The sequence below is a fragment of the Tympanuchus pallidicinctus genome, unplaced genomic scaffold (assembly GCF_026119805.1).
Source record: "Tympanuchus pallidicinctus isolate F22 unplaced genomic scaffold, pur_lepc_1.0 scaffold16, whole genome shotgun sequence".
NCBI classification, from domain to species: Eukaryota; Metazoa; Chordata; class Aves; order Galliformes; family Phasianidae; genus Tympanuchus; species Tympanuchus pallidicinctus.
The window spans coordinates 23,805,073-23,829,842 of record NW_026294679.1 but is presented as its reverse complement, the minus strand read 5'-3'; the positions used below and the strand labels follow the sequence as shown (position 1 = coordinate 23,829,842).

General features: G+C 46.4%; 2 protein-coding genes across 3 annotated transcripts in view; one reads left to right on the top strand and one right to left on the bottom strand.

Annotated features, from left to right (window-relative positions):
* The first annotated feature begins 4,797 nt into the window (after positions 1-4,797).
* On the top strand, positions 4,798-9,139 carry PCBD1 (pterin-4 alpha-carbinolamine dehydratase 1). Its single transcript, XM_052677453.1, has 5 exons — positions 4,798-4,890; positions 4,934-5,278; positions 7,336-7,467; positions 7,820-7,900; positions 8,440-9,139. Exons 1-5 carry the CDS (start codon positions 4,798-4,800, stop codon positions 8,536-8,538), a joined length of 750 nt encoding a protein of 249 aa, XP_052533413.1. The 3' UTR covers positions 8,539-9,139.
* Positions 8,815-24,770, bottom strand: part of SGPL1 (sphingosine-1-phosphate lyase 1) — a 28,774-nt gene continuing 12,818 nt past the window's right edge. The window contains exons 6-15 of one of the 2 annotated variants that reach the window (XR_008205109.1): positions 24,295-24,423; positions 18,105-18,193; positions 16,910-17,015; positions 16,319-16,417; positions 15,127-15,276; positions 14,645-14,883; positions 14,105-14,251; positions 13,023-13,143; positions 9,487-12,932; positions 8,815-9,309 (exon numbers count right to left, since the gene is read on the bottom strand). Coding sequence is in view for 1 of the 2 variants with exons in the window: in XM_052677080.1 (XP_052533040.1) it covers positions 12,792-12,932; positions 13,023-13,143; positions 14,105-14,251; positions 14,645-14,883; positions 15,127-15,276; positions 16,319-16,417; positions 16,910-17,015; positions 18,105-18,193; positions 24,295-24,423 (1,221 nt within the window). In the remaining variant the exon portion in view is untranslated. Of the gene's footprint in view, positions 12,933-13,022; positions 13,144-14,104; positions 14,252-14,644; positions 14,884-15,126; positions 15,277-16,318; positions 16,418-16,909; positions 17,016-18,104; positions 18,194-24,294; positions 24,424-24,770 lie in introns of both variants that reach the window. The other variant, XM_052677080.1, reaches the window with a different exon arrangement.

Here is a 24,770-nt window from a genome sequence, read left to right as displayed (position 1 = left end):
GCGCTTGATTTTGCCTTGTCTCAGTTTCCTAGCTGTATAAATAAAACATCCCCATAACCCATTACAGGCATAAGCCACTCAGAGAAGGAAATCTGTCTCCTTATGTGTCTACAGAGCCTTGGGGAAAAAAATATATATATATATATTAAAAAATAAACTGACTTGTACCAGGGCTTTTCTACATTACTGGAAAACAAACAAAAGAAGAATTAACAAAAGTGACCCCTGGGAGAGAAGAGCTGCACTTAAGATAAGCTTCCCAGGTATCTGGAAGAGTGCAGAGAATGATGATGGAATAGCTGTATCATACATACACACATTTGTTAGAGCAAATACCGACACAGCTGGGAGACACTGACAGCTCTGCGGAGTAAGACTAATTTCCAAGCACTGAAAATCATCTTGGCGGAAGGCTTAGGAGTAAAAATTATCCAGCCAATCTGACAGAGCGGCCGTAATTCCGGTGTCTAACACCTCTGTGATGCCTGAGCCACAAATGACTGCTCTGCATCAGCAGAAAGCAGAGGTCTCAATGCTTTCTGTTGACACGGCAGATTTGATCACAGGCAATAGCGATTTGGAAAATAAGATGGGTGCTGCTTGCGTTTTGCACTGCGCTTACTGTCAGGAAAGATACAGGCGCAGGGAAAAGGGGGAGAAGATCTTGGCTCGTTCTCCCATTTAAGTTTCCTCCAAGCTACAAAAGCTACAAAAGGGGCTCTGTAAAAAGAAAAAGCAGTTCCACACCCTTAAGCAGAGCTAAATCCCCAGCAGCATAAATGAAAGCAAAATAAAAGCAACGCAGTATTCCTCCATCTTAAACTAAACACGGAGCAGATCTCAGGTCGCCTCTGAAATTTAATTGCAAGATGGGTAAAAGGTTTTCACTGTCTTGTAGTACCAGCTCCTCCCTGCTGGCTGGTTATTTTTGTCAATGAACTGCATGCAAAACATGACCCAGAAGCACAGCGATGAAAGCCCAATTCTTCTGGTTCACAGCTCATATGGCAACAATTTTGCAGCACAATTTGATGAAAGCTATGTGCCCCTGCTACAAAGAGCAACACTAAGTCGCAGCCTCTGCAGCACGGAACTGCAGCAGCACCAGGAGGATTCCCAAATACACAGGTGTTCTAAGTATAAAGCAGTCTTCTCTCCCCCCAGCTGCCTTGAGAGGGAGCAAAGATGGCTGGAATTAAACAGAGCTCTATTTTACTGTAGCAAACTTCTCTGCCCAGTCTGTGCATCAGCGACAATTTGCAGTATTTCATCTCTCCCCTCCTTGCCATGCTTGCCACAGGAGCTCTTTATCCTCAGACTTTGAAGCGAGCTGCTAAGTTATTTAATTTCCTAACCCCAATGGGTGAAGCACAGTGGCATTTTGCTTTCATAAGATTGCTACATACACCATTTTCCCATTAATTTTTATCCTGCTTTGAACAAACAGCATGGTCCAATGGTCGTTCCCACTGACAGCAAGAACAAGCAAAGCAGATGAATTCCGTTTGTAAGAATCAGTACAAACTCATTAGGTTGGGGAAGAACAAAGATGGTAATATGAATAGCAGAGTAACCTCATCAAAGGAGATCTGGGAAATAAAACTCACAATCCAACTGCAGAGCAAAGCTCCTGGAGTCAGTCACTGTCCCCTCCAGCAGCCTCACCTGACACTGTCTCCAGGGAAATAAACGCCTTAGCACTTCTCTCTCTCCACTTGCTGGTCATCCTCTCTGTACATGGCAGCCACTCTTTCCTTCTAAATCAGCCACTCATGGTAAATATCCCCCTAATCTCCGAGCAACAGTTTTCAGTTCGTTTGATTTGAACCCTGCCTTCAGACTGGAAGGACTGCTATGACTCATAGCTTGCCTGCCTATTCTAATCCTACATGCTGGCCCAGCCAAAGGTGTGTGTAGACCACAGCCAGCCCCTCTCCTATCCCCACCTGTAAGGCCTCAGGTTAGGAAGCTGGAAATAAACCAAGGAACAGGAGAATGGGAGTGGTAGCCTAAGACACGTAGCAGTCTGGCTGCTAAGACCTGTAGCCCAAGAGCTGTATCAGTCTGGCCCCAAAAGCATCCTCAGTGCTTTTGGGGCTATATGGGAGAGCGTGCTGCAGGACTGGCAACGATCTCGACTGGTGCACCAAGGGGTGCTTCTCACAAGACAGTCTGGCAATGAAGATTCCTTTCCACTTCACTGAAATTCAGCGCATTCCGGGAAGCTCTCCCATTTCTCAGCATTTTTCTGACCCCTAGTGACAAGACGCGGCTGTATCACAGCTGCTTAACATGCAGCACCCAGCTCTCCCTGCGTAAACAAGGAGCAACACTCACTTTTTTCAGACAGAGAAAAGCTTCCAGATCCATCAAGATACTCACCCTCTGCAACCCTTGTGAGATTTGCCAGAAAATCCAACCTGCTTAGCAAAGAAACACACACGTTTACCAGAAGTCGGGAAGCACGCTGAGTCCCATTGCAGTAGTCTCCAGCTGTGCCCAGAGAGGTCAGGTTATGTGATCAATCCATCACCAGGCTGGACAAAGCAAGGGCTGGGAAGAAGGTAATTTGGATGTATTACCTTCCCCCGGGGCAAACACATCCTGTCACAGGAATCAAAGTCAAAGCAGTATTGGAGCACAACTCTTATGGCAAGCAGCTGAGGGAGCTGGGATGGACCAGTCTGGAGAAGAAGAGGCTCAGAGGAGACCTTATTGTGCCCTACAACTGCCTCAGTGTGTCAGTGGGCAGGTGGGGATGGGCTGACAGTTGGACTTGGTGATCCAAGAGGTCTTTTCCCACCTCAGTGATCCCATGATTCTATCTGTAGCAGCCCTGATTTACCCTCTTCATTCCACTGTGGCAAACTCCACTTTAAGGGAAAAACTCTATGAGCAGAAGGCTCACACAGGGATAATCAGTAGTTTATCTCTTTTTATTGGGCCCTTTTGTCAAATTAAACTTGTCTCGATCACCATAAATCCCCCCCAGTGCTAAAGGAACTCTAGTTAAACCAATTGTACCAGCCAAGCAGTTGATGATGGAAGGATAGTGCTCGTCAAGGTCTAAGCCCTACCATGGGACAAGAGCCCGCTCCAAGTCACTCACTCAGGTGCAGCTAACATGGATGCAAGCTCTGAAAACATTCCCACTGCATTCCTGAAGCACTGCAGCTAGTTAATTGTTGCCCTGCTGACTAAGCAGCCATCCCTCCCTGCCCACAACACACAGGTTTCAGCCTCATCACAGGAGCGACCTCAAAGTCATCAGCACAAACCTCTCACACAGCGCTGGAGGACGGCCACCCTTCCTCCAAAGTACAATTTAAAACAAATACACAGCCCTGAAAATGCACCCTGCTTGCCCAGAGCAATCAGCAAACACCACGGAGCTGGGTCAGCAGCTTTCCTAACAGCCACAGCAAAGCCGCTGCTTTCATTGCTGGGTAATCCTATTTGCCTGGTGAGAGGGCCCAAGATGCAAAAAAATCAGTGTGAATTCAGCAGTGACTGGAACCACACTAATGCTAACATGAACCTCACGCTCAGCTCTTCCTGAGGGATGCCCAAAAAGCACACGTGCTGGAAGATGACCTAGGCCAGCCTTTAATGCTGTTAAGCTGGGGGCCAGCACAGACTGTTAAAAACAAATAAAATAAACACTTGTTACTGTGTCAGAGCCTGGGGATACAGCAGGGCTTCCCTTTTATAAGCAGCAAGGGCCATGATCTCCACATCTTATACTTGACGGCAAACAGATTCAATGTTGCATCTGGTAGGAGGGAGCTGGTGTCCCTCTTCCTCCAAAAAGGTCCATCAGCAGGTGTGGGGACTGGACAACGTGAACATTGGGAAAGTCAAAAAGCAAATCTTGACAAGGATGCCAGCTGAAGGAGTTTCCACAACCAGCTGGATTTTGCTGAAAAAGTACAGACAAAATTATAAATGTAGATTAGTGATGTAAGATCTCCCTCCATGAGTGCAGAAACTCCCTGGGTATGTTACAGCAATGCACACAAGTTAAGTTGACACTGACCTAGCCTCAAAATAAGCACAGCTCTAAACTAGGCAAGAAGAGAGGGGAAAAGAGCAGAAATCTCTGCCCTATAACAGGCACAGTCCCACCACAGGGCTGCAAAATACTCTGAGCAAACACCTTGCCCAACAGCGCTCGATTAATCATTCAGCAAATTTAGAGTCCCATCTGAATGAGAGAAAGGAAAGCAGTGCAGAGGAGAATTCATGCAGCCAGCCAAAGGATCGCCCACCCCCAATTTCACACATACACAGAGGAAAAATCACGACTGCCCTGTTGACACTTCTCATCAGCAGCATGTGAGATCACTCCGGCAGAAAGATGTGCAAGGCTGGCAGTTAAAGGCAGATCTATACCCTAGGAGAGAAAGTAGCATTACAAAGGAGCTGGGTAATCAGTAGATACACCGTAATTAGTGTATCCATGATTTTCCACTTTGCTACATCATTGCTTCCTTAACCTGCCTATGCCACTGTTCACAGGGTCACGATGTGCCAGTCCTGCAATCCAAACCAATGCCAAGAGAACATTCTGCTGGCCTTTTCCAACCTTGCAGACAATCCCAGCTCCTGATTTCACTGCTGGAAGCTGTACAGCACTCCTCCTCCTGTACTGCACATCTAAACCTCCAGCTTGTACTGATCTACCCAGAGCTGCCTTCCAAGCCTCCTCTCCCCACACATAGGCACAGCACAGAATAGATGCTCATTTTTCCTTTTTATTACACAGCGAGTAAGTTTATGACGGACAACAAAGGAAGGATGTGCTTTCATCTAACATTTCTGCTGGAGAAACAAATTGTCTGCGTGGCACTCAGGGACTCTAAAAGCAGAAAGCAAGATGTGCATGAGCACGTAGAGTCCTTAGAGTTGGAAGGGACTTCTGTTGGCCATCTAGTCCAACTCCCCTGCAACGCACAGGGACACCGCGGCTCAATCAGGTCGCCCACGGCCTGATCCAGCCTCACTCTGGAAGTCTCCGGCATCAACCACATCCCTACGCAACCTGCACAGCGCCTCAGCATCCTCGCCGCAGAGCGACGGCCCCGAGGCCCTCAGGAGCTCGAGGGGCCCCCAGCGCCAACCCCGGCCAGGGAGACGCGAGGGGCCGAGGGCAGCAGCCGCCGTGGGTGGACCCGACCCCTCGCCACGCCTCCCGCGGCCCCGCCACGCCGCCCGCCCCGCCGCCCGCACAGCGCCCGGCCCGCATCGCCGCGGAGGCCACGGACAGCCGCGGGCCATGGTAAGTGGGCAGCGGGCAGGGCGGCCGCCGCTCCGAGGGCGAGGACGGGGAAGGAGGGCTAAGGGGGCGGCTGCGGCGCTCGAGGAGAGAGGCGGGAGGAGAGGGAGGAAGGAGCGGAGCCGGGCGGTGCGGTTAATGAGTAACGCGGGCAGCTCTGCTGGCCGCCGCCGGCTTACCGGAGTGCTGGGGGAGGGAAAGGCTGCGGCACGGCGAGCGTGGCTCTGCCGAAATCCTGCCCTGCACGCGTGGCCCCCGCTCGTGCTGCTCCGGCTGCACAGCCCACGAGGGGCCTCGTCACAGTCTGCTCGTGCCAGGGCGGTCCCCTCTGCCTAAGGCGAATGGCACAACACCCTCACGGGGACGATGCCGTTAAGGCGAGGAGGGTCGGTTTGTGGCCGGAGAGCCCTGAGAGGCGAGCTCTCCCCATTTCCCATGCTTAGGTCCTTCGTCTGCTTTGCACAACACTGTCCTGCGGGCAAAAAAATAAACAAAAACCCAGCAATGCCTCCATGGTGGAGAGCCAGCGAAAGAAAACGAAATAATCGCATTCCCCGCAGTGCAAACGATGTGCTTTAAAAGAGCGAACACATGAAGGCACGGACGTGGCCTACCAAAGCAGCTTGCTGAATGGGGACGGCAGCAGTGCCCGGCCCCACGTTGCCCAGTTGCTAAGCCACCCGCCTTATCACGTCACCGCCAGGGCCGAGGGTTTATTGCACTGAGCAGTGTTTGCTCGCCGCCTCGAAAGGTGGAGCTGTGGAGGGGGTGAAAGCCATAACGTGGCACAAAGCAAAGGGCAGCATCGGGGGCTTGCAGCGAGGAAAGCTGTCCCCGAATGCAGGAGGAGATCACAGTGTTGCAGGCGTGGCATCCATCTCACACAGGTGGCTCGGACTTCCTTAAGTACAACACCAAGGAAGAGCCTGCAAAAGCAGCATCAGCTCTTCGGCTGTCCTTCCATGCTTTGTTGACGGGATGATTTGCCTTCTCTGGTCAGCAGTCCGTGGAACTCTTTGCTTGGGCATAGACACTCAGAAGCTGCTCCTCAGAGAAAGAACTACCCAAAGAGCGAGCAGGCTGTGTTGGTTGAGACTAACATCTAACTTGCCACACTTTGTCCTTAAGCACAAAGGAAAACTAATTACAAAAACATGTTGGTCTTTGCTAGTGAGAATCAACAATACTCATCCATTAGGAAAGAATTCAACTGCCAGAACAGCATCTTCCATAGAGCAGCACCCATCCCCACTCACCACTGCCCTCCCAGCTGAGCTAGCAGACAGCCTGAAGAACTCCCTGGTTCAGTTTCATCTTTGCCATATGCACAAGCTGAAGCCAAGAGCTGGAGCTTTCCCCCCCTTTAAGACCAAATAACAGCAGCTGTGCCAGAGAGCGGAAGACAACACTAAATCACAATCCCTCCCTCTGCCCTTTGTTACTTGCAGACAAACAGCCTCTTAAAATCCATCATAACATAAGGGAGGCTGAAAAGGAGCTGAACTCCAATGAAATGTGACTCACCTATGATTCACACCGCTTTTCTTCTCCTCTAGAGGAGGTTTCCAGCACAATTGCCCTGCGAATAATCCTCCTGCTTCCAGAGGGTACCTCACAAACTTGAAAAGCAAGCAGGTCTCAGTTCTGGAAGTCATTACAGGTTGTTTTTTCCCCCCCCGACAGAAGATTAAATGTGCATTTTGGAGCTTAACCACACGCAGATATCATTTCTTAGTACTGCAGGCTATAATGAATACATACATACAGCAGTAAAGTGTCCCAGGAGGCTCTATTTGTTAGGTGGTGCAGATCAAAAGACAGACTGGACTTCACTTGACCTAGGTGTGTGCCATAAGGTACCCAAGGTGGGGAGCAGAGGGCAGCACTGAGATCTCCCCATCCTCAGCAGCCCACAGTTCAAGGGCTGCAGATGCATTCCATGGCTCCCAACCACCTTGACCTGCAACTCCACAACCCATGGGTTGCCTCATTTCTTTGTGTATCTGCTTTGTCCTCCCACTGCCACGCTGATCTGCTTCTCTTCCCTTCCTCGGTGTCAGGCAGGTAAAGCCCACAGGTTGAATGCAGAGGAGAGGGAGCAGCTGCTGCCAAACCTGAGAGCCGTGGGGTGGAACGAGGTGGAAGGAAGAGACGCCATCTTCAAAGAGTTCCACTTCAAGGACTTCAACCGGGTATGAGCATCGGTGATACCAAGTTTGACAGCTTGGAAAACCTATTTTACAGAGCAGGGAGTCCCACCTGCATGGCTCAGCCACAGAAACCCCTCTTTTTCCTAAAACACAATGGCTGAGCAAGATAATCTACCCAAGACACCAAAGTCTTCAATCCAGTGCAGTTTGTCTGGGAAAAGTTCCCCAAGGAGAAGACCCATAGAAAAGCCCAACAAGACCGAACATCCCACGTCTTGCTTTTACCTAGATCCCTGCAAACACAGGATGTAAAATTGATAGTGAAGGGGTGAAAAGCAATATAGCATGAGATAAGCGGTTCAGAACTAACTTTTCTTTTTACTCCACTGAGCAGGCCTTTGGCTTCATGACCAGAGTGGCTCTACAAGCAGAAAAACTGGATCACCACCCTGAATGGTTCAATGTGTATAATAAGGTAAGAAGCGTGGATGGCAGGGATGCTCAGAGCTCTTCAGGGAGCCAAACCCATTTGTCAGGCATAAAACAGCACTCTGAGCAGCAAGTCCTGGTCAGATCAGCAGAACTTCTTCACTTGGAGGCTGCTCCCATGGCATACCACAGACAGCCTATAGCTATGACCCACAAGCCTTCACCTACCCCCTTTTTTCTGCCTATCTGGGCAGTAGCTATGGGTGCACTAGCACCAGAGTTGTTTTTTTTTGTAAGTTAGTACCAGAAGTAGCAGCAAGGGGAAAAGCTTCTGGAGAAAGTGAGTTGAAAGGCAGGCACAGCTAGCTGCTATGACCAATGCAATGGCAGCAGTCACTGCTTGTGGCCAGGCAAAAAGAAAAGAGACAGAATGCCTCAACTCCTCTCCCATCCCAGTAAATTTTGCTAACCAGTTTGGAGAAACTAATAGTGCTACCTGCCTGACCAGACACAATCAGTTGAGCAGTGGGGGAACGTGCTCCTGTTCTGTCTGCCAGCAGCACTCTGTCTTTCTGTCTGGTTTAGGTTCACATCACCTTGAGCACCCACGAGTGCACAGGTTTATCCGAGAGAGACATCAACTTGGCCAGCTTCATCGAGCAGGTTGCAGCTTCTCTCTCCTGACCAGAGAGGGAGACGCGTGAAGCCAAAAATCAGCCCTGCCGCAGCCACGACCCGCACTTCGCCTCCATGACTGCACCTCACATTTTCTCCTGTTTCCCAACCAGTGCCCAGACCCAGACTGCCTAAGACTGCACCAGGCTCCCTGCCCCAGCTTGGCATTTCAGACAGATGGGGGCATCCAGCAAGCCTTTACTCCTGTGCATATACTTCTCTCTCATCTTGCCACTTCCACGCTTAAACCCTTCTTTATCTGTGCACTACCCACCTACAAATTGCTGACTCTTGGAGACTTTCAGGAACCATGCCCTTCTACCAGGAGTAACATTACACAATTGCAGGAGTAAATCTTTCCAGAATATGACCCCATCTAGTCACTACTGTTGCTTCTTACATACTAAAATATGCTTTACTATTCAAAACATGGTATGTTAACCCTTTGGATCTCTATTACACACTGACAACTGTGATGTGCAATTTGGTTATTAATGTAACCTCTCTCTAGCAGTATTATAAGAAGGCATGTGATCTCACTGCTATTGTAAGTGGCTTTTAGTAGGATACCAGCTGAAAACGTTTACAATAAAGTTCTTGGTTAAGCTCATGTCAGTTTGGAAAGCAGCCTCATTGTCAGAATTGTCCCAACAAGTTTTCCCAAGCCAGGTGATGTCCTGATTGCCTCAGGAAGGTGCTTCTTCCATGGTGCTTCTTGATAAAGCAGCACGGAGAAGAGGCACATGCCTTCCCAGGTCCACACCTCATAGCAAACAGGGTCTGAAAGAGAATGAGATTTTCAGAGCCTGATTAGAAGCCAGTGCAGATTTGGAAAAACTGCTTGTGCTAAAAACTAAAGTGCAACTATCATACCCAAGGCACAAACGCAGGGGAAGCACAACCAAAAGGGACAGAAGCAGCCAGGCATCAGGCCAGAGGCTGCTTACTGTGGCATACCTCCCATAAGATGTTTTAGATGGATTTGGTACTGCGAGATCCTCACTTCAGTAACTCAGTTGTCTTGGCATTCATGCAGGCTGCAGTCAAACTGCTGCTTTTTTGGAACAACGAGAAGGATTTGCTATGAAACCTACAGTAGTTTTCAGCAAAACAGCCTGGGAGAAATATTTCCATAAGTAGTAAGAGAAAATCCGTAGCTCTTAAAACACAATTTTTGGTACCCTTCAACATCATATGCAAGCTGAAGTCACAGACACCACTTTCATCTTGACAGAATAAGAGAGCAGCTCAGATTTAACATAATTCATAAACCATTTCTCCTGCCAAAGACTAGGTTGAATATAAGCAAAGATCAAGAGCAATAGGTCCCCATCCATTCAAACCAGCACCAAAGCAGAAAAAATAAAAGTTCAACAAGCCTAGGTAGCTCAATGCACCACTTTAATACAAACTAGGCCCATCTTCACCATCTTGTCAGCTATTTCAGCTTACAGTTTTACACTGGCAAACTAGAGCAATACAGAATACTGCCATCAGAGGAACTGATCCCATTCATTCATTAAAAACATTCAGTGCGAGTTTATTGGGCAATATATTATTGTGTTGTATGCAACCCTTCCACTCTTCTAAGTCATCAGAAAAGTGCAGAGGAAATCCATGGCATCAAGACAGACATCTCTTCTTGGTCCATCACACCGGATATTATTCAGTCTAGTACCTTATGAGCACCCAACTCCTTCAGGAGTGCCTTGTGCAAGTAAATCTAGTGTCTCACTTGGAAAACCTGGCCAGTTGGAAATCTCACAGGAATTAACAGTTGGGAAGATCCCTCCAGGTCTAAAGCCATATCCACTTCCAGATCAGAATCCAGTCCATACAATTGTTCTTTTTCACATTTTTTTTCTTCCTTTTACACAATTATTGAACCTGTTACTCTCAATTTTCACTAAAACCATTTGGCATGACAAAGGAGATGCAGATTACATGTTAGATAACAAGGATGAATAAAGACTACACAGCAGTAAATTATAGTGGCCTGTTCTTGACCACAAAATTACATTTACAATATAGAACAAACACATATTAAACAATCAAACCCACAAATATTACTAGTAGGTGAATCCAGAATAGAGTACAGTGATTTACAAATAACATCTTGAAATACACAGGAAAATATGAAAGGGAGCACTGATCCATCAGATCCATCAACCTTCTTTGGGGGGAAGGCAAGCAGGGAAGAGGAAGGAGTTCCTCCCCTTCACCCCACTCTGTTCCTTCCCCATTATCTTTGAACGCAGGAACAAAAAGACTAGCTCCCTTTTTATGTTTTCCAAATGTTGGTTCAAAGAGAACCATCACAGTAGCCAGACACTTCAGACTCTCTCCACAGTACAGCAAACTCAGAGATGCAGTAATGATCACATTAGTAAGATGTTAACAGAATAAGGAGGTCCAACATAAAAGCCAGAGCTGGTAACACCACCAACAGACAATTCAAATGTGATGTTTCCAGAACAGCTCAGAGTCATGCACAGTCATCAATGACAGGCGATGGCCAAAATACTTCATCTCCTAGCACTGAGAATAAACCTGTTAAAAAGCAAGTTATTCTTCCCCACTGGGCAAAAGGCTACACTCGAGTGTGCGGTGGCTGTTAAGAAGCCTTCTCATTCTGCTTAATTATTGTGCAAGTGCGTGCTTGGGCTTGTCAAACCTGTGAGAGTCAGGTTAGGGCCAAGCAGCCCCCTGTGGCAGAGATGCTTTCAGATGCTGTAGCCATGGCACAGTGTTCTCCCAAATGATGAACCATGCCTGGGAAACTCTATGTAACTTGCAGAAAGCTGAGAGCAGACACATGGGAAAGCCCTCCAGCCCTGTTTAACAACTCGAGAGAATCTAGCTCATCCTTAAGGCAACAACTACCTCACACTGCTCTGTTCCAGTAAAAACAGTGGAGAAAAAACAGGAAGGGTGAGACATATGCCCAAAGCTCTGTTACCTCCAACTTACTGCATCCTATCTTCTACCTTTCAGAACTATGCCAGCATCCTTGTAATACTGTGAAGGGACTTGGCTCAATAGCACTACTATTTTGTCTTATGGGCAAGCATAGTTTACCTGAGGCCAGTCTGCCTTTGAGGTTTTGTTTTCAATATAGTACCATAAGGAAATGGCTGCAGCTAACCTTGCAGTCAACAGCTGACCCCTCCAACCCTCCCTGGCATCCCATAAAAAGCCAGAGAAGCATCAAGGCACAATGGTGAATGCCCTTTTGAGAATGTGCCTTAAAAGAATCAGTGCAAAGAGCAGAGAAATTACTAATTCCTATTACAAAAGTCACCTTGTTATACTAAAGGATTATGGTTTAAAAAAAGGTCAGCTTTGGTGCCATACATTTGCACATTAAGTCCCCAGCTATCATCAATGCCAGGGCTTGACCAACTCAACTACAGCATCGTGGGATAGTGCAAAACCTTCAAGTTTCAACAGCGAAATCACTGTTTTGCACATCCCTCCAGAACTGTGCAAGGTGCAACAGCACTCTAGGCGGTAAACGCATGTCTTCTAGAAGAGGCAGGGAAGTAAAACAGATACTACGTACCTAAGGTTTTCAGTACCATTCAGTTCCTCTCTGTATACCACCCACTGGGTTTCTATTTTTGCTGTTAATCAGATGAAGAGATTCCAGAAAAGGATTGTGTGTTGTCCTCCCCTCCCCATTCCTCAATGGATAATGACTGCAGTCAGGTCTCCAGAGGGGATTTTAAAGAGTAATGTGACCATCCTTCCTTTGCGTTACATAGATATATAAGGCTTCCAGTACAGTTTGTTAAATGCAGTAGCTGGGAGGAATACTCAAAAGAAAACAGAATTTTCTATTTATTTTCTACCTTCAACTCCTGGGAAGAGCGAAGCTTTGGAACATAACGTGAGAATTCAAATCTAATGCTTGGCTTGGCTGGACACCAGCTGAACACACGGTCTGAGGAGAAGAAACAGCAAGGAACAAAGAGACATACAGAATACCTGAGGAATCTGGAGATGTGGAATGGACATTCAGTTCATCATCAGTAATCATGATGAAAATATACAGGGGGAGGAGAAGAAAAGCCTTAGGACTAAAGCTGGGTATGAAAATAATGCAGATTTCAGAGCAGACAAAGATGAGGAACAAAGTTTGATATCAAGCTGCCATCAGACCTGCAACTTTAAGAACAAAGGCTTACTGCAATCTCCTTCCTTAGGAAACATTTAGAACCACCCCAGTGCTAGCTGGCAAGGCACCAGTTGTTGTGCTACAGTCAGTTGTGGCCGGGAGAGCCGTTCATGTGCTTTTCACTGCCAGGAACATCCGTGCTGTACAGGCCATCCAAGTATGCCAGGGAAATCTCTGCTACCAAGCTCCTGTCTGGGATGGACTGGGCCATTCCATAGATGGCTCCCTAAGCAGAGAAGAGGTCATTACATGGGATCATTAACGTCATTCAAGAAACAAGCTCACACTGCACACACACATCACTCTGGATCCTTACCATGCCCGTGGTCTTGGCGTTGAGATTCTTCATTATGTCCTCAATGCTGTCTTTGACATCTTTCAGGAACTGCTCAGCCACACCAGGCTTCGTGTGCAACTGCGTGATGCAAAGATGAATGCTGGGCAGGCAGGGCAGAGAGGAGAGATCAGTCACTTTGTGTACGGCAGCTGCACATTTACACAGCCACTGACAGCTCCTTCCCTAGCCAGTAACAACTGCCTACCTCCTTAAATTAACATTTCACTGGTATTAAGGGAAAAGATTATTCATTTCTTTCCAGTTATAGATAACCCCTGCAAAATACTTGCTAGAACCAAGCTGCAGGAAGTTCAACTCTTCTTTTGCAAGGTGGCAGCTCCCCTTTCCTTCCTGACGTCAGCATAGACGATTAAAGGTCTGCACTACCTTACTACGTCAGCTACCCCCGGCGTGGAAGTCAGCCCCCACCAGGAGGAGCAGAGTTACTCAAACCTCCAAGCTATTACTTCAGGCTCCCTAGACTCCTCTTCAAATCTACAATTGCAAATCTAAAATTTTCCGTGCAGCTCTATCTTAGAACATTTGTCCCTCTCACCCACAGAAAGGCAAACTCCACCTATTAAAAAACAAACAAACAAAAAAAACAAAACAAAAAAAACAAACAAACAATTTTGACAAACATTTCTTTGGCATCAGGCTGGAAACATCACTGAAAATGACTGGCCCTTCACTGCTCTTTCAATTACCTTCCTCTTCAGAGGGCAGGTATTTAAAAAACCAATCAAATAAATCTATGTGTACTCACTAGCAGACATGAGATAAAGCCCCAGCAATTTACATTTTTCTGCTTGCACTAAGCAGAGATAAATAGAAAGGGAGCCCAGTTATGCCCCCTGCCAGGCTTATTAATATTACTATCGCCGCTATATATGAGCAATTACAAACATAATTGCTTCTCCGTAGAGAAGAAGTCTGCATACAATTTATCAGATAACAGACAACACCACTCAGCAAATTAAGGTGGCCTAAAGTCAACTACCTTGCATACCCTGGCAATGCACATTGCTCCTCTGTCTACAACAGCATGACCACAAACTCACCTTGGTGGGAACTGCAAGATGTTCAAGTTCCATCCTTTTGCAGCTAACAAATTAGATAACCGATAAATGTCAAATGTGTCTGAACCAACGGAGAGGACAGACACCTCAGGTTTCCCAAAAATGAAGATGCTGTCAATTTTTCTCAACCTTGAAGGAACATTAAAAAGAAATGACTAAGCAGGGTTACAAGGAAACGGCAGGAAGGCGACAGACATTTAGTCTACCTATCTGGGGCCTCAACAGAAGAGAGGGGAACAGAGCAGAGCACATGCCTACCAAAGGAAAGAAGAGAAAGCAGAAGACGCTCTTGAAGCAAAGAGTCAGAAGAAACTCTTGGAGCAAAACCAGCTAAATAAAGATGCCAGCACCCCACCACTCCAAGTCCCTCAACAGTCTGGCACTGCGCAGACAACCTGGGCATAAACAAGTATCTTCTCCTATCGCTATCCAGTGGATCCCTGAGTAACTTGCAATAGCTTCTCTAGGAAAACAACAAAAAACCCCAGGAAAAAAACCCAAAAAGCTAAGGCACACACGTACTCTGATTCAAGGAAGCGAGCTGTTTTTATGATCCTTTTCGTGGCCTCAACGTAGCCAGATTCCCCCATGTGCATCAGAGTTGCCCAGCACGCAGCTATGATTCCTCCAGCCCTGGAGCCTGCTATGGAGGGGGAGGCGTATATGCCCCCTTGCCAATCAGGTGCCACAAAGTACTGGTAGCTCCTGTACTTCTTGTCGCTGTACAGCACCACAGAGGAACCCTTGGGAGCGTAGCCATACTGCAAAGGGGTAACAAGGCATTAAAAAGCAGCAGGACTCAGTAGCATGGTCAAGCACCTACTACACACTGCTACCACAACCCACTTGCCCACAGGCATGTTGCACAAAAGCACCTGAACCCTTGCCCCTGACCTTCAGCGCTCCTCTACATTGCAGGAAAGAAATGCCTGGTGCCAAGGATGGCATCAGAAATCGCTCCCCCAGAATGAAAGCATTGGAAGAACTCTCTCTCCCATTTTTACCTTGTGGGTATCAGCAGAAATGCTGGTCACACCTTTCACTCGGAAGTCAAACAGACGTTTCAGAGGGAACCCGGCCTTCTCCATGAAAACAATGAGAAAACCACCTAGGCAGGCATCGACATGGAAGGGGATTTTGTACTTCACTGCAAGCTGCATGTAAACGAGATTTGAGTAAGTAACGCAATCAGGAAAGAATGTGAGTTAGTTGGGGTACCCAGTATTTCACACTTGAAAGCATTTTTAGAACATCACGCCACCCTCAACTCGTTGAGGACAGGAGACCAGGAAGGACTGGCTACTTGTAGGATGCCTTCTCCAGCCTATTCTGCATGTTTAGACAGCACTAGCAAGATAAAACCTTTCTGTTTGGGCAGCTTGCTGTATTTGACAAAGAGATGAGTCAATTTGGTCTGACAGCAGCATCCTGGAGAAAGCGTGAGGACATGCTCCAAATGAAAAGAAAGTCAGAAGCCCTGGCTGGTTACATACAACAGAAATAACTGGAACAAGGAAAGTAAAACCAAGAGGCGTGTTTGAACCGAGATCCTGACCCTTTGATTTCTCCTCACAACACATTCCTCTGACTTCTGCACCAAGCTTGCTACAACCAGTGGCCCTAAATCAAAGCCTTTTTACAAGGTGGACTATTTTGCTGTTATTTCTTCTCGGATATCAAAGGACAAACCCTTCTGGCTGGTTTCACAGAGAGAGCAGCAAAGCTTTAAGTCACAGACACAATACTTGCCTTCAGTTAAGCAGGAGTTCACGGCACAGGCTGGGGAGTTCAGAGACAAAGCATGTGCTTGTCACTTTGCCTTGCCACATCACACTGTGTGCAGCAGCTTAAGTCCAAACACAGCACCATGCAAACTGTTATATGACAATGCCCAGAGGTAAGATCTGGTATTTAAAGCCTAACCTCCCACAGAAGATACTGAGTAAGTGCAAAAAAAAAAAAAAAAAAAAAAAAAAAAGGTAGTCCTGCATCCCCCTTTCCAGATCATGTCCTGCATATGCTGCTGTTGACTAACAATTGATTTGATTTCATGGCAGTAGCACATTCCCACCAATCTGCATCTCTCATTAGATTCACAGGTTGGGATCCTGGAACACCTCTCTGCTCACTTTTCTTATGTAGAACAATGCAAAAGTATTATTGCTACAGCACTTAGAAGCCCCAGGAGCATCCTACCTCGGCCACCTCTTCGATGGGGTCCATAATTCCATGTGGGAACTGGGGAGCAGAACAGACCAACATGGCTGTGTTCTTCGAAATAGCTCTCCTCATTGCCTGAAGATTTAAAGAGAGAAGATGCTCACATTCCATTTACCAAGTGCCACCCTGCCAAGAAAGATAAAAAAAAAATAAAACATGCAGCGCCTGGTCTTAAAATCTAACAGAAAGCCCACAGAAAGCAAAGTGATGAGCTATAAGCATGAGAAGACAGCAGTTCAGAAGACCTATCCACTTGAAAATACTAGCACAGGCTGATTTGTTCATCCTCATCTGAAACCTGTAACTATTTCCAAAATATGTAAACTATTCCATTCTAAATGAATGACAGAGAACAAAAGGATGGCTTACATCCACTTATTTCAACCAAAATCTTGTATGCAACGACACTTTTATTCCCACTGTTCTTCCTTGTACCCATGAAGCACAGTTCATGTCTCTCTATCCACTGACTTGCTGGGTAAGTCCTGGGTAAGCAGATTCTTTGCTATTACCTACATAATGCTAATTGCCCCACAGAAAGGAGTTCCACACTGACTGGAGTGATACCTGAACATCCACTTCCATAGCCTTGGTCAATGGGATGTGAATCAACTTCATTCCAAAGTAGTGTGCTGCCTTGTCAAACGCAGCATGAGCGCTCACCGGGACCAACCTAGAAAAGTAACATATCACATGCTTTAACCCAGGCAGCATGTAAGTCCTAGCACAAACAAGAGAGTAAAAAGAAAAGAATTCAGCCTGCAGGTATTTCAGTGTTTCTTCCCTTAGGGACAGGTCACAAACAGACCGCGCACGTTTCAACCGGCACAGGAAAGACCAGGCGCTATTCTGGATGAAACAATCCAAAGAAAGCCTAATAAAGTCATTCTGTTCCAACTGCATTGTCTCCTGTGAATCAGGAGTTCCTATGAAGGTTAACTTCTTGCCGTATCAAACAACATTTTACTGTCTCCAAACCCTCGCCCTCCTCAGGAGGGGCACATGACAATAAAAAGCAAGGAGCAACAGAAGTACACTGAAATAACGTAACATTTGATGTCTGCCATCTCCAGTGGCAGAGTCTGAACCGCTTCAGTTAACCTTGTTTTCACATCTTTATTGGGGCCTTTAATAGCATACAAAATTGTTAGAAAAGGAAGAAAAGAGCCACAGGAATTCAGCAGAAGATGAACGCCATTTTATCTCTCTTTATATGTTCCCCTCTTAAGCAATTAACCAGAGAAACATTTTTGATGCACTGTCTAGAAAGAAAGAAAAAAAAAAGCACATTAGAGAGCAAATCCTCTATTAGAAGTCTAACGATTAGCACAGTTCCTCATTTCAGCCCCAATCAATCCCAGAGTTTTCAGGCTAAACCCTCTTTGATCTGAATAAATCAAAACCCTTAAATACTTCAAAGTGCCTTGCAATCTCAGCTCAAGAGGAGCTCAGAGCAGCTATGAGCAGGCTCTGGCTACAGCTGCATGCAGGTATTTGCAAAAACACTCTGCATAGTGAAGTTACAACAGCTCCACAGCCAACATTCACACCTGGCACCCCAGGCTACTCAAAGGCTCCTGTGCTTCTGCAATTCCCTTCAACCCAGGGTTCCCTCCTGTATTCAGGGCCTTCAAAAAGAGGTGGACGAGAAAGAGGTGGCTACGAAATGAAGGAATGCTGGGGTCTAGCAGCCACCTCAGCTCTGAAGGACAGCGAGTCGCAAGGCCACAAAGAAAAATCCCAGCCACAAAGGATTGCTCACATTTCTGGATGTTTGATGCCTCTCTCATAAGCCAGGTCTCGGTATGCCTTGCAAGCCATCAGGATACTCTCAGTTCCCCCAGATGTCATCTGTTGTGAAGAAAAGAAACAAATAAGGAAAATGGCTGCTGATGTGGATGCTGCAGCAGAGGAAAACTGAAAGTGGGATGCTGCCACAGCATCTCTGCCCAGCAGTGCTTGGAGGCAGAAGATGCATAGGACAACTCAGGCTTTCAAGGGCACTGAGCAGCTTAAGGTTGCTTCCTGACATCCAGGTTGAAAGTGCATATTTAACTAGATGTTGACTTCTCTGTTTCAAGTTAAATGAAATAAAAGCACAGAAGCCTAATGAGAGGGGACCACACAGCACAGTCACTAGCTGACAGAGATGACCACTCCTTATGAAACTACAAGCACATACTTACCCCCTTGATTACCTGGGCATTATTTATCGGGCTTTCAGATTAATGGTGCCACGCATACAGAAACAAGTAAGTTAAGCCAATCAAAGTACAGCAGAGTTTATTAGGTTTGGAGTAGTGCCACACTGGGGCCCAGAGCCAGCTTGATCTTGGCACTGCTCCTGAGCCAGATCTGGGAGCAGCGCGGAGTGGTGAGCCCTCTCTGTAGAAGCCAGCCAAGGTCTGGTCCTTACAAGGCTGGAGCTTGTAAGCCCTCAAGGACCTCAGAAGGAATTTCTGCATCCATACAACCCAATGGCCATGCTGAGTTCACATCCTTCATCCTGTCCCCAAGTGAACAAGGAGTTCTGCATCACAAGATGGAAGAGAGGAAGGCACATGCCAGCTGCTTGACTAAGTTTACTACTGCATACTCAAGAGCTTTCTGCAAATAAATAAATTAAAAGTAAGTTCTTCTAATTGGACAACTGTCTCTCTCCAGCCAACATTTATGAGTCCTGATGTGCAAGGGACAGAAAAGTGCAAAACTTTCAAAGTGCAAGTTGATTCTAGTAAAATGTGAGGTTGGTTTATCAAGCAGGCTGCAGGTGTCAATGCTTCTGTCACTGCTGTGCTGAGGGAGACATACCTTGGGGAGGCCTGGCACCTGAGACAGGGGTACAGGGTTGGGTGAAAGAAAGGCCAATATGACAGCAAGTATGGAGGACTGCTTTGAGATCCCCAAATCTGCTGAATACTCTGATACTTCTCCTTTTAACACCACACCCCAAATAAACATAAAAAGCACGCAATCACATTTGTATGCCTTGTGACTTCTGCCAGTCTGGGTTTTCTGCTGGTTTTCCCCCGCTGACATCGCTGCAAAACACCAAAACCCAAGAAAGAAGCGTGACTGTGACAATGACTCAACGTTGAGCACAGAGAAAAGGAACAAAGTTCACAGGCACGAAAAGCAGTCTGCCACATATCTTAACAGGATGGAAGCTAGCAGCAGCTGCCACCACAGGCAGCATGGAAGTCACTGTCTCACCACTAACATTACTGCTTTTTTTTTTTTTCCTCTCCAGTTTGTAAAGCAACAGCTGTTGTTGAATAAACCTAACGGAGCTTCACACTGGGTAAAGAAATCACTGCATTTGTTGTGCAGCAAATAGATGGCAGGAGAAACACAATGTCCTAAGCATTTTATGGCCTACGTCATTCACTTCTCAATCCTTGTTACGAAAAGATCTGTAAAGTTGTCAGCTATCATCTTTAGAACACAACAGCTGGCATAACATGAACTCCCTACTGTGGGGTGGGGGAAGAGGGTCAGAATAACTGTATATTTGCAATATAGCTTGCAACACTGCTTACAACTTTGTAAGGATTGTGAAAACAGTACTGGGTACAATTTTGGTATGTTGGAACTCACAATGCTGAGCAACAGACACCGTGCACGACCATGTGTGCTCCTTGTTGAGCAAGCAGCCCTACCTCTATCCTCCCCAAGAAGCAACCTCTGCAACAACAGCCTTATTCCTGTTGCAGTCTTTCCACCAACGCCTTGCCCTTACACACAATACACCTGGCTCACCACCTGCATGCAAATGTTGAGGCACAAAGCACAAGGAGGTCGGTGTCCCACTTTGTCACAGATCCAGGACGGATCCTCCTCCCAGGCATCAGCTCAAGCCTGACCCACCATCACAGGACCCGATATCCCCACCACCCACAGCAGCCAGCATGCAGTGATTCAGCCCACAGCACACGCAGATGTGTTTTCTCCTCCTCAGAATGAAAGTCCAAAGGCACATGCAATGCCGTGGGGAGAAGGGCTGGGAGCTGGCATTGCTTTCAGCAGCTTTCCAATCCCACAGTAGCTGGGGAAGCCAGATGAACCACATGGGAAAAAGCAAACAAACACACTTTCTTTGTTCTTCCTTGTTTTTTTCCAAGTGGGGAGGGGAAGGAGAAAGCACAGGGGAAAAAATAACTCCCCTGGTCTTTAAACTCGTTATGCCCCTCCTACTGCTCACTCCGTCCAAACACCGGCACCATGGAGCCTCAGCATTAAAACAGCAAGAAGGTACAGTCCCCAGAGCAGGCTTTCTGCCATACCACTGTTAAGATGCCTGATACAGAAGAGCCTTGACTTAGCTCGCAGTCTCTAGAAAGTTTTGCTTGCAGTTCATCACGTTCATTCAGACCCTGGAGACACATCTGAGAAAAGTTCCCCTGAGCTGAGCTATGTGATGAATAAAATAGAGAGCTACCGTTTATTTCTACTGCAGCATTAGAGCCAAAGTGTACCACAACCCATAAGGCCATAGCATAGTGGCAAGCTTGTGTAAAGTCCCTGTAAGCCCACTGCTTGTAAATTCCACCCATTATCTCTCACAAGGTGACCTACTTGTCATCATAGATAAAAGCTGACAGCTCTGCAGAAGGACAAGGCAGAGTCTAAGCCCCTCCAGGACACAGCACTCACATCCCACTGCTCAATTCCTATGCCAAATGAGCAGGCAGTTCTCTGACCAAGTCTGGAGCCCCCAAATTTGGAAGGAAGAGACAAACCAGCTTCTGTAGGAGGCTTGAGTCTGCATCTTCTGATTCTGGCTCCTCGCCTGTGCTCAGCTGCAAAGCACAAAGAATTCACAGGGAGACTGACATCAGATAGACACATGCACCCCACACACAATTTTCCTCTGCACTTCATTCAAAATTGCCCCTACTGTAAGTTTAAAAAAACTACTTAAAAACAAAACAAAACAAAAAAAAGACACAGAGGCTTGCACAAAACCAGTGATTTCCCCACATCAGAGGGGAGATCTTCAGAGCCAGCACTGCAAAACAAAGCACCTTGCGAGCAGGAACGTATCAGACAAGAAAACATTCTCCTCCCATTCCTCCTGTATGTACTGAGCTTCATTAGTCTTCCTCAATCACAATTAGAATTTTCTGGGAGCCAAAAATCACCAAATCCTGTCTCTTGTGTGATGTGATTAAAAGAAAGAACCAAGTAGTAGCTAGTGACAGATAGGAAGCATCTACTCACTGCTAAAAATGATTGCCTTTAAACACTACTTGAAAACCTGGGCCATCTCTTGGTACAGCTTATGGCAAACTGCAGGCCAGCACAACCCCCACATAGGACCTGCTAGCATTTTTATGTTCACATTTAAACTATAGAGACTCACAGCCCCCGCACCTCGCATAAAGGCATCTCCTGTAAATAATGCAAGCTGCTCACCTACAACATTCAGAAACTTGAAACGTTTCATTTTAACATCTATATAAGACACCAAATATCTTCCAGGAGGAAGTAGACTGATCTCCAGAGATGCCCTCAGGAAGGCATCCACACCAGGACTGCGTGGAGATACCCAGGCTGCAAAGAGACCTGGGAGCAGCACCAAAGTGTCAGCTTTTCTCAGATGGAGCTCCAGAGTATTAACCCCCAAAAGTGCAATGTGTCATGGGAATTAGAGCACAAAAAGGAAGTTAATTTGCCTTACTGAGAAGCTCAGACTTTTCTTCTTTGTCCCCTAAATAGCAAGCTCTTCAGAAGCACCAGCTCTGTCTGCCTTCGCAAACCAACAGAACTGGATAGGTTGCCCAAGGTTCCTCCATCAGGTCAGTAAATGCAGCAGACAGGGACCTGGCAACAGACTCTACTTCTCAGAGTGGTGCTGAAATTCAGAGGAAAAAAGCTTTTTTTTTTTTTTTTTTTTTCCTTTAAAAAGAAAAAAAACTTTACAGCACTGCAAAACTGAATCAAGCAAACCACAAACCTCCCTGGAAAGAGCCAGCAGCACAGTATCTCCTGAACAGATCAATTCAAAGATAAAGATAACTCACAGCACTGCCTGGCTCAGCCATCTCTCTTTTCCAGCTGGGTACTGGAGCAGAACTGCAGAAGCCACAGCCTTGCAGAGACAGAAAGAACAGCAGCAGTTTGGAAAAAAAACTCTTTTAAAATGGCTTTGTTGCTGCCCAAACCTCCAGAAATCATTCTGAAATACTAAATCTGTTTAGGGAAGAAGAAAATAATAAGTCCCTGAGCCCAACTGCCTGAAGAGCATGTGATCCCCTACATCCCCCCACATCTCTCCAACAGCATTAGCTCCACCAGACACAGGCAGGAGGGCAGAAAGTCCACTGGAGAGACTCTTTTGGACAAGATAATTATAGGGGTACAATTAATCTTTTATTTCCACTCAATCATCCATTCAGCCCTCCCCCAAACCCTAAGAATTTATCTGTTCAACCAGCTGGAACATAGTTTCATGGCAGGCTACACACCTCCCCATTCATTTTGCTTCTGCTTGGCTCCAAGCTGCAGCCCTGCAGCACAATCCTCTGAAGGGAAAAGTGCAATTCCCAAGAGAATGATAGCAGAGGTCTCACACAGGCTACAGAGTGATCACTGTGGACCAAGTTTTTACCATTCTGAATTTCTCCTCCCATACAATCCTACTTCCCCACAGATCTACTCACAGGGCCAAGGTTGACACTTTTATAATGCACAGTTAACATAACGAGAACTGAAGAAGCAGACTACCACAAGCAAAGTTTTCCAACTGTATAATAAGCAATAGAGAGCTATTTGATTTGTATCAATTAACATCTCCACTTCTGATAAAGATGACTTTCAGCATCTTTAGAATCAGCCTCTCCCCTTTCCATGGCCAGCCTCAGTTCTGCAGATCAGCAAGGAGAAGAGGTCAAGCTATTTTGAGATGCAAAGAAATGCACTGCTTCTCTAAACCTGAGGGTGGCACAAGGAATACATTCTCACTCAGCACATGGAGGGGGTTGAAGAACTCAGAACCCAAGCCAGGTCACAGGGTACAACTTCCTGCTATCAAAGGCAATCACACCTTAAATTGATAGTCACTGCACGATCCAGCTCTGTCTTCAATCCGGCTGGAGTCCTAACCACCTCTACCATTCAGCTAATCTAATACTGAACTCTTCAACACAGTAAAGTTTCCAACAGCCAAATTAAGCCCATTCAATGCCAGCTCATTCCATAAACTCTTGTGTCAACACTGCCTTTCCCCACCGATCTTTAGCCTCTGCAGGCCTTCTCCCTCCCTGCCTTATACACAGACAGCAGTCATATCACACCCAGCCTCTGAAAAATCACATCTGCATGCTTCTCACAAGCAGAACTACTTCTCTGTAACTTATCAAGCAGTTTCCATGTCAGCTGCAACACGACACCACGTTAGGAAATAAGACCTCACTGTCTCAGACACCACAAACAGGGAAAGAATGTGGCCTGAGGAATTTAGAACTCCTATCAGAAAGGCAACCAAGAGGAAGGAGCGTAAGAAATTATGGCATATTTTTACAATAGTTCAATGTGCAAGTTCATAGCTTTTGTTCTTTGACCGGCTTTCAAAGAAATCAGCATTAAGAGCACACAGTTGGACTCTTGATATGAACTCCATCGAGGCTTCAGAACTGGTTTCCACTCCACTATACTGGAAGGTCTCATAAATCTGGGAAGAACAAGTGACAGTACAGTGCCATGCCTGCTTGATCACCAATACCTGGAGCCATTTGCTGGTGATCAGCCAGTCAGCCTTGTCCTTAGTCTCAGCATTTTGGCATGTTCACAGGTTTCCAGTTCAGAGACGTGACCTGACAGGAGCTATTCAAAGACGCTGCCCTGGCACACGCCAGAATCATAAACCAGAATCTCTGCCTCAGATGGATGGCTAGCACTTCGAGTCAGAAATACCCAAGAGCTCATGGGACACTTGGACACAGGTTACTTACAGCACCACAAGAACTGGGGCCCCCATGGAAGAGACTACAGGCAATTCTGACCACTTCTGCTTCCATCTTCCTCAAACCAGGGAATATATCCGGATGGAGGGGATTACTCCAGGCAAACTCTTCATACACCTTCAAAAGAGAGACAGAAATTTAGCTGTGCAGATGAAGTTTTGGATTATCAGCAAGAGGTCCAGATTTAGAAATGCACTACACAGACTGTGTATATAAGCAGACTATCTGCAGTATTAACTCCTGCTGCGAGTGCTCACCACAAGCTGGGAAGCTATTGCTGGGAGGAAAAGAAAAAAATCATTTGTTTTTCTAGGGCATTCTGGTCTCTGGAATGCTTCTATAACAGCAATATTGCGTGTTGTAAAGGCAGGTTTAATGGTTTAGCTATTTAAATAAGAACAAAAAGATCTGTTGTTCTTTTGTACTACACCTAGACCTGGTGCATGCACACTCTATGACTGCTT

What these genes read in the sequence shown, in the direction of transcription:
- PCBD1 (XM_052677453.1), top strand. Translation starts at nt 4,798, where the DNA reads ATGTGCTTTCATCTAACATTTCTGCTGGAGAAACAAATTGTCTGCGTG. An exon ending in AGCAAGATGTGCATGAGCAC is followed by an intron (nt 4,891 to 4,933) that starts GTAGAGTCCTTA and finishes TTGGCCATCTAG; the next exon opens with TCCAACTCCCCTGCAACGCA. An exon ending in ACGGACAGCCGCGGGCCATG is followed by an intron (nt 5,279 to 7,335) that starts GTAAGTGGGCAG and finishes CCTCGGTGTCAG; the next exon opens with GCAGGTAAAGCCCACAGGTT.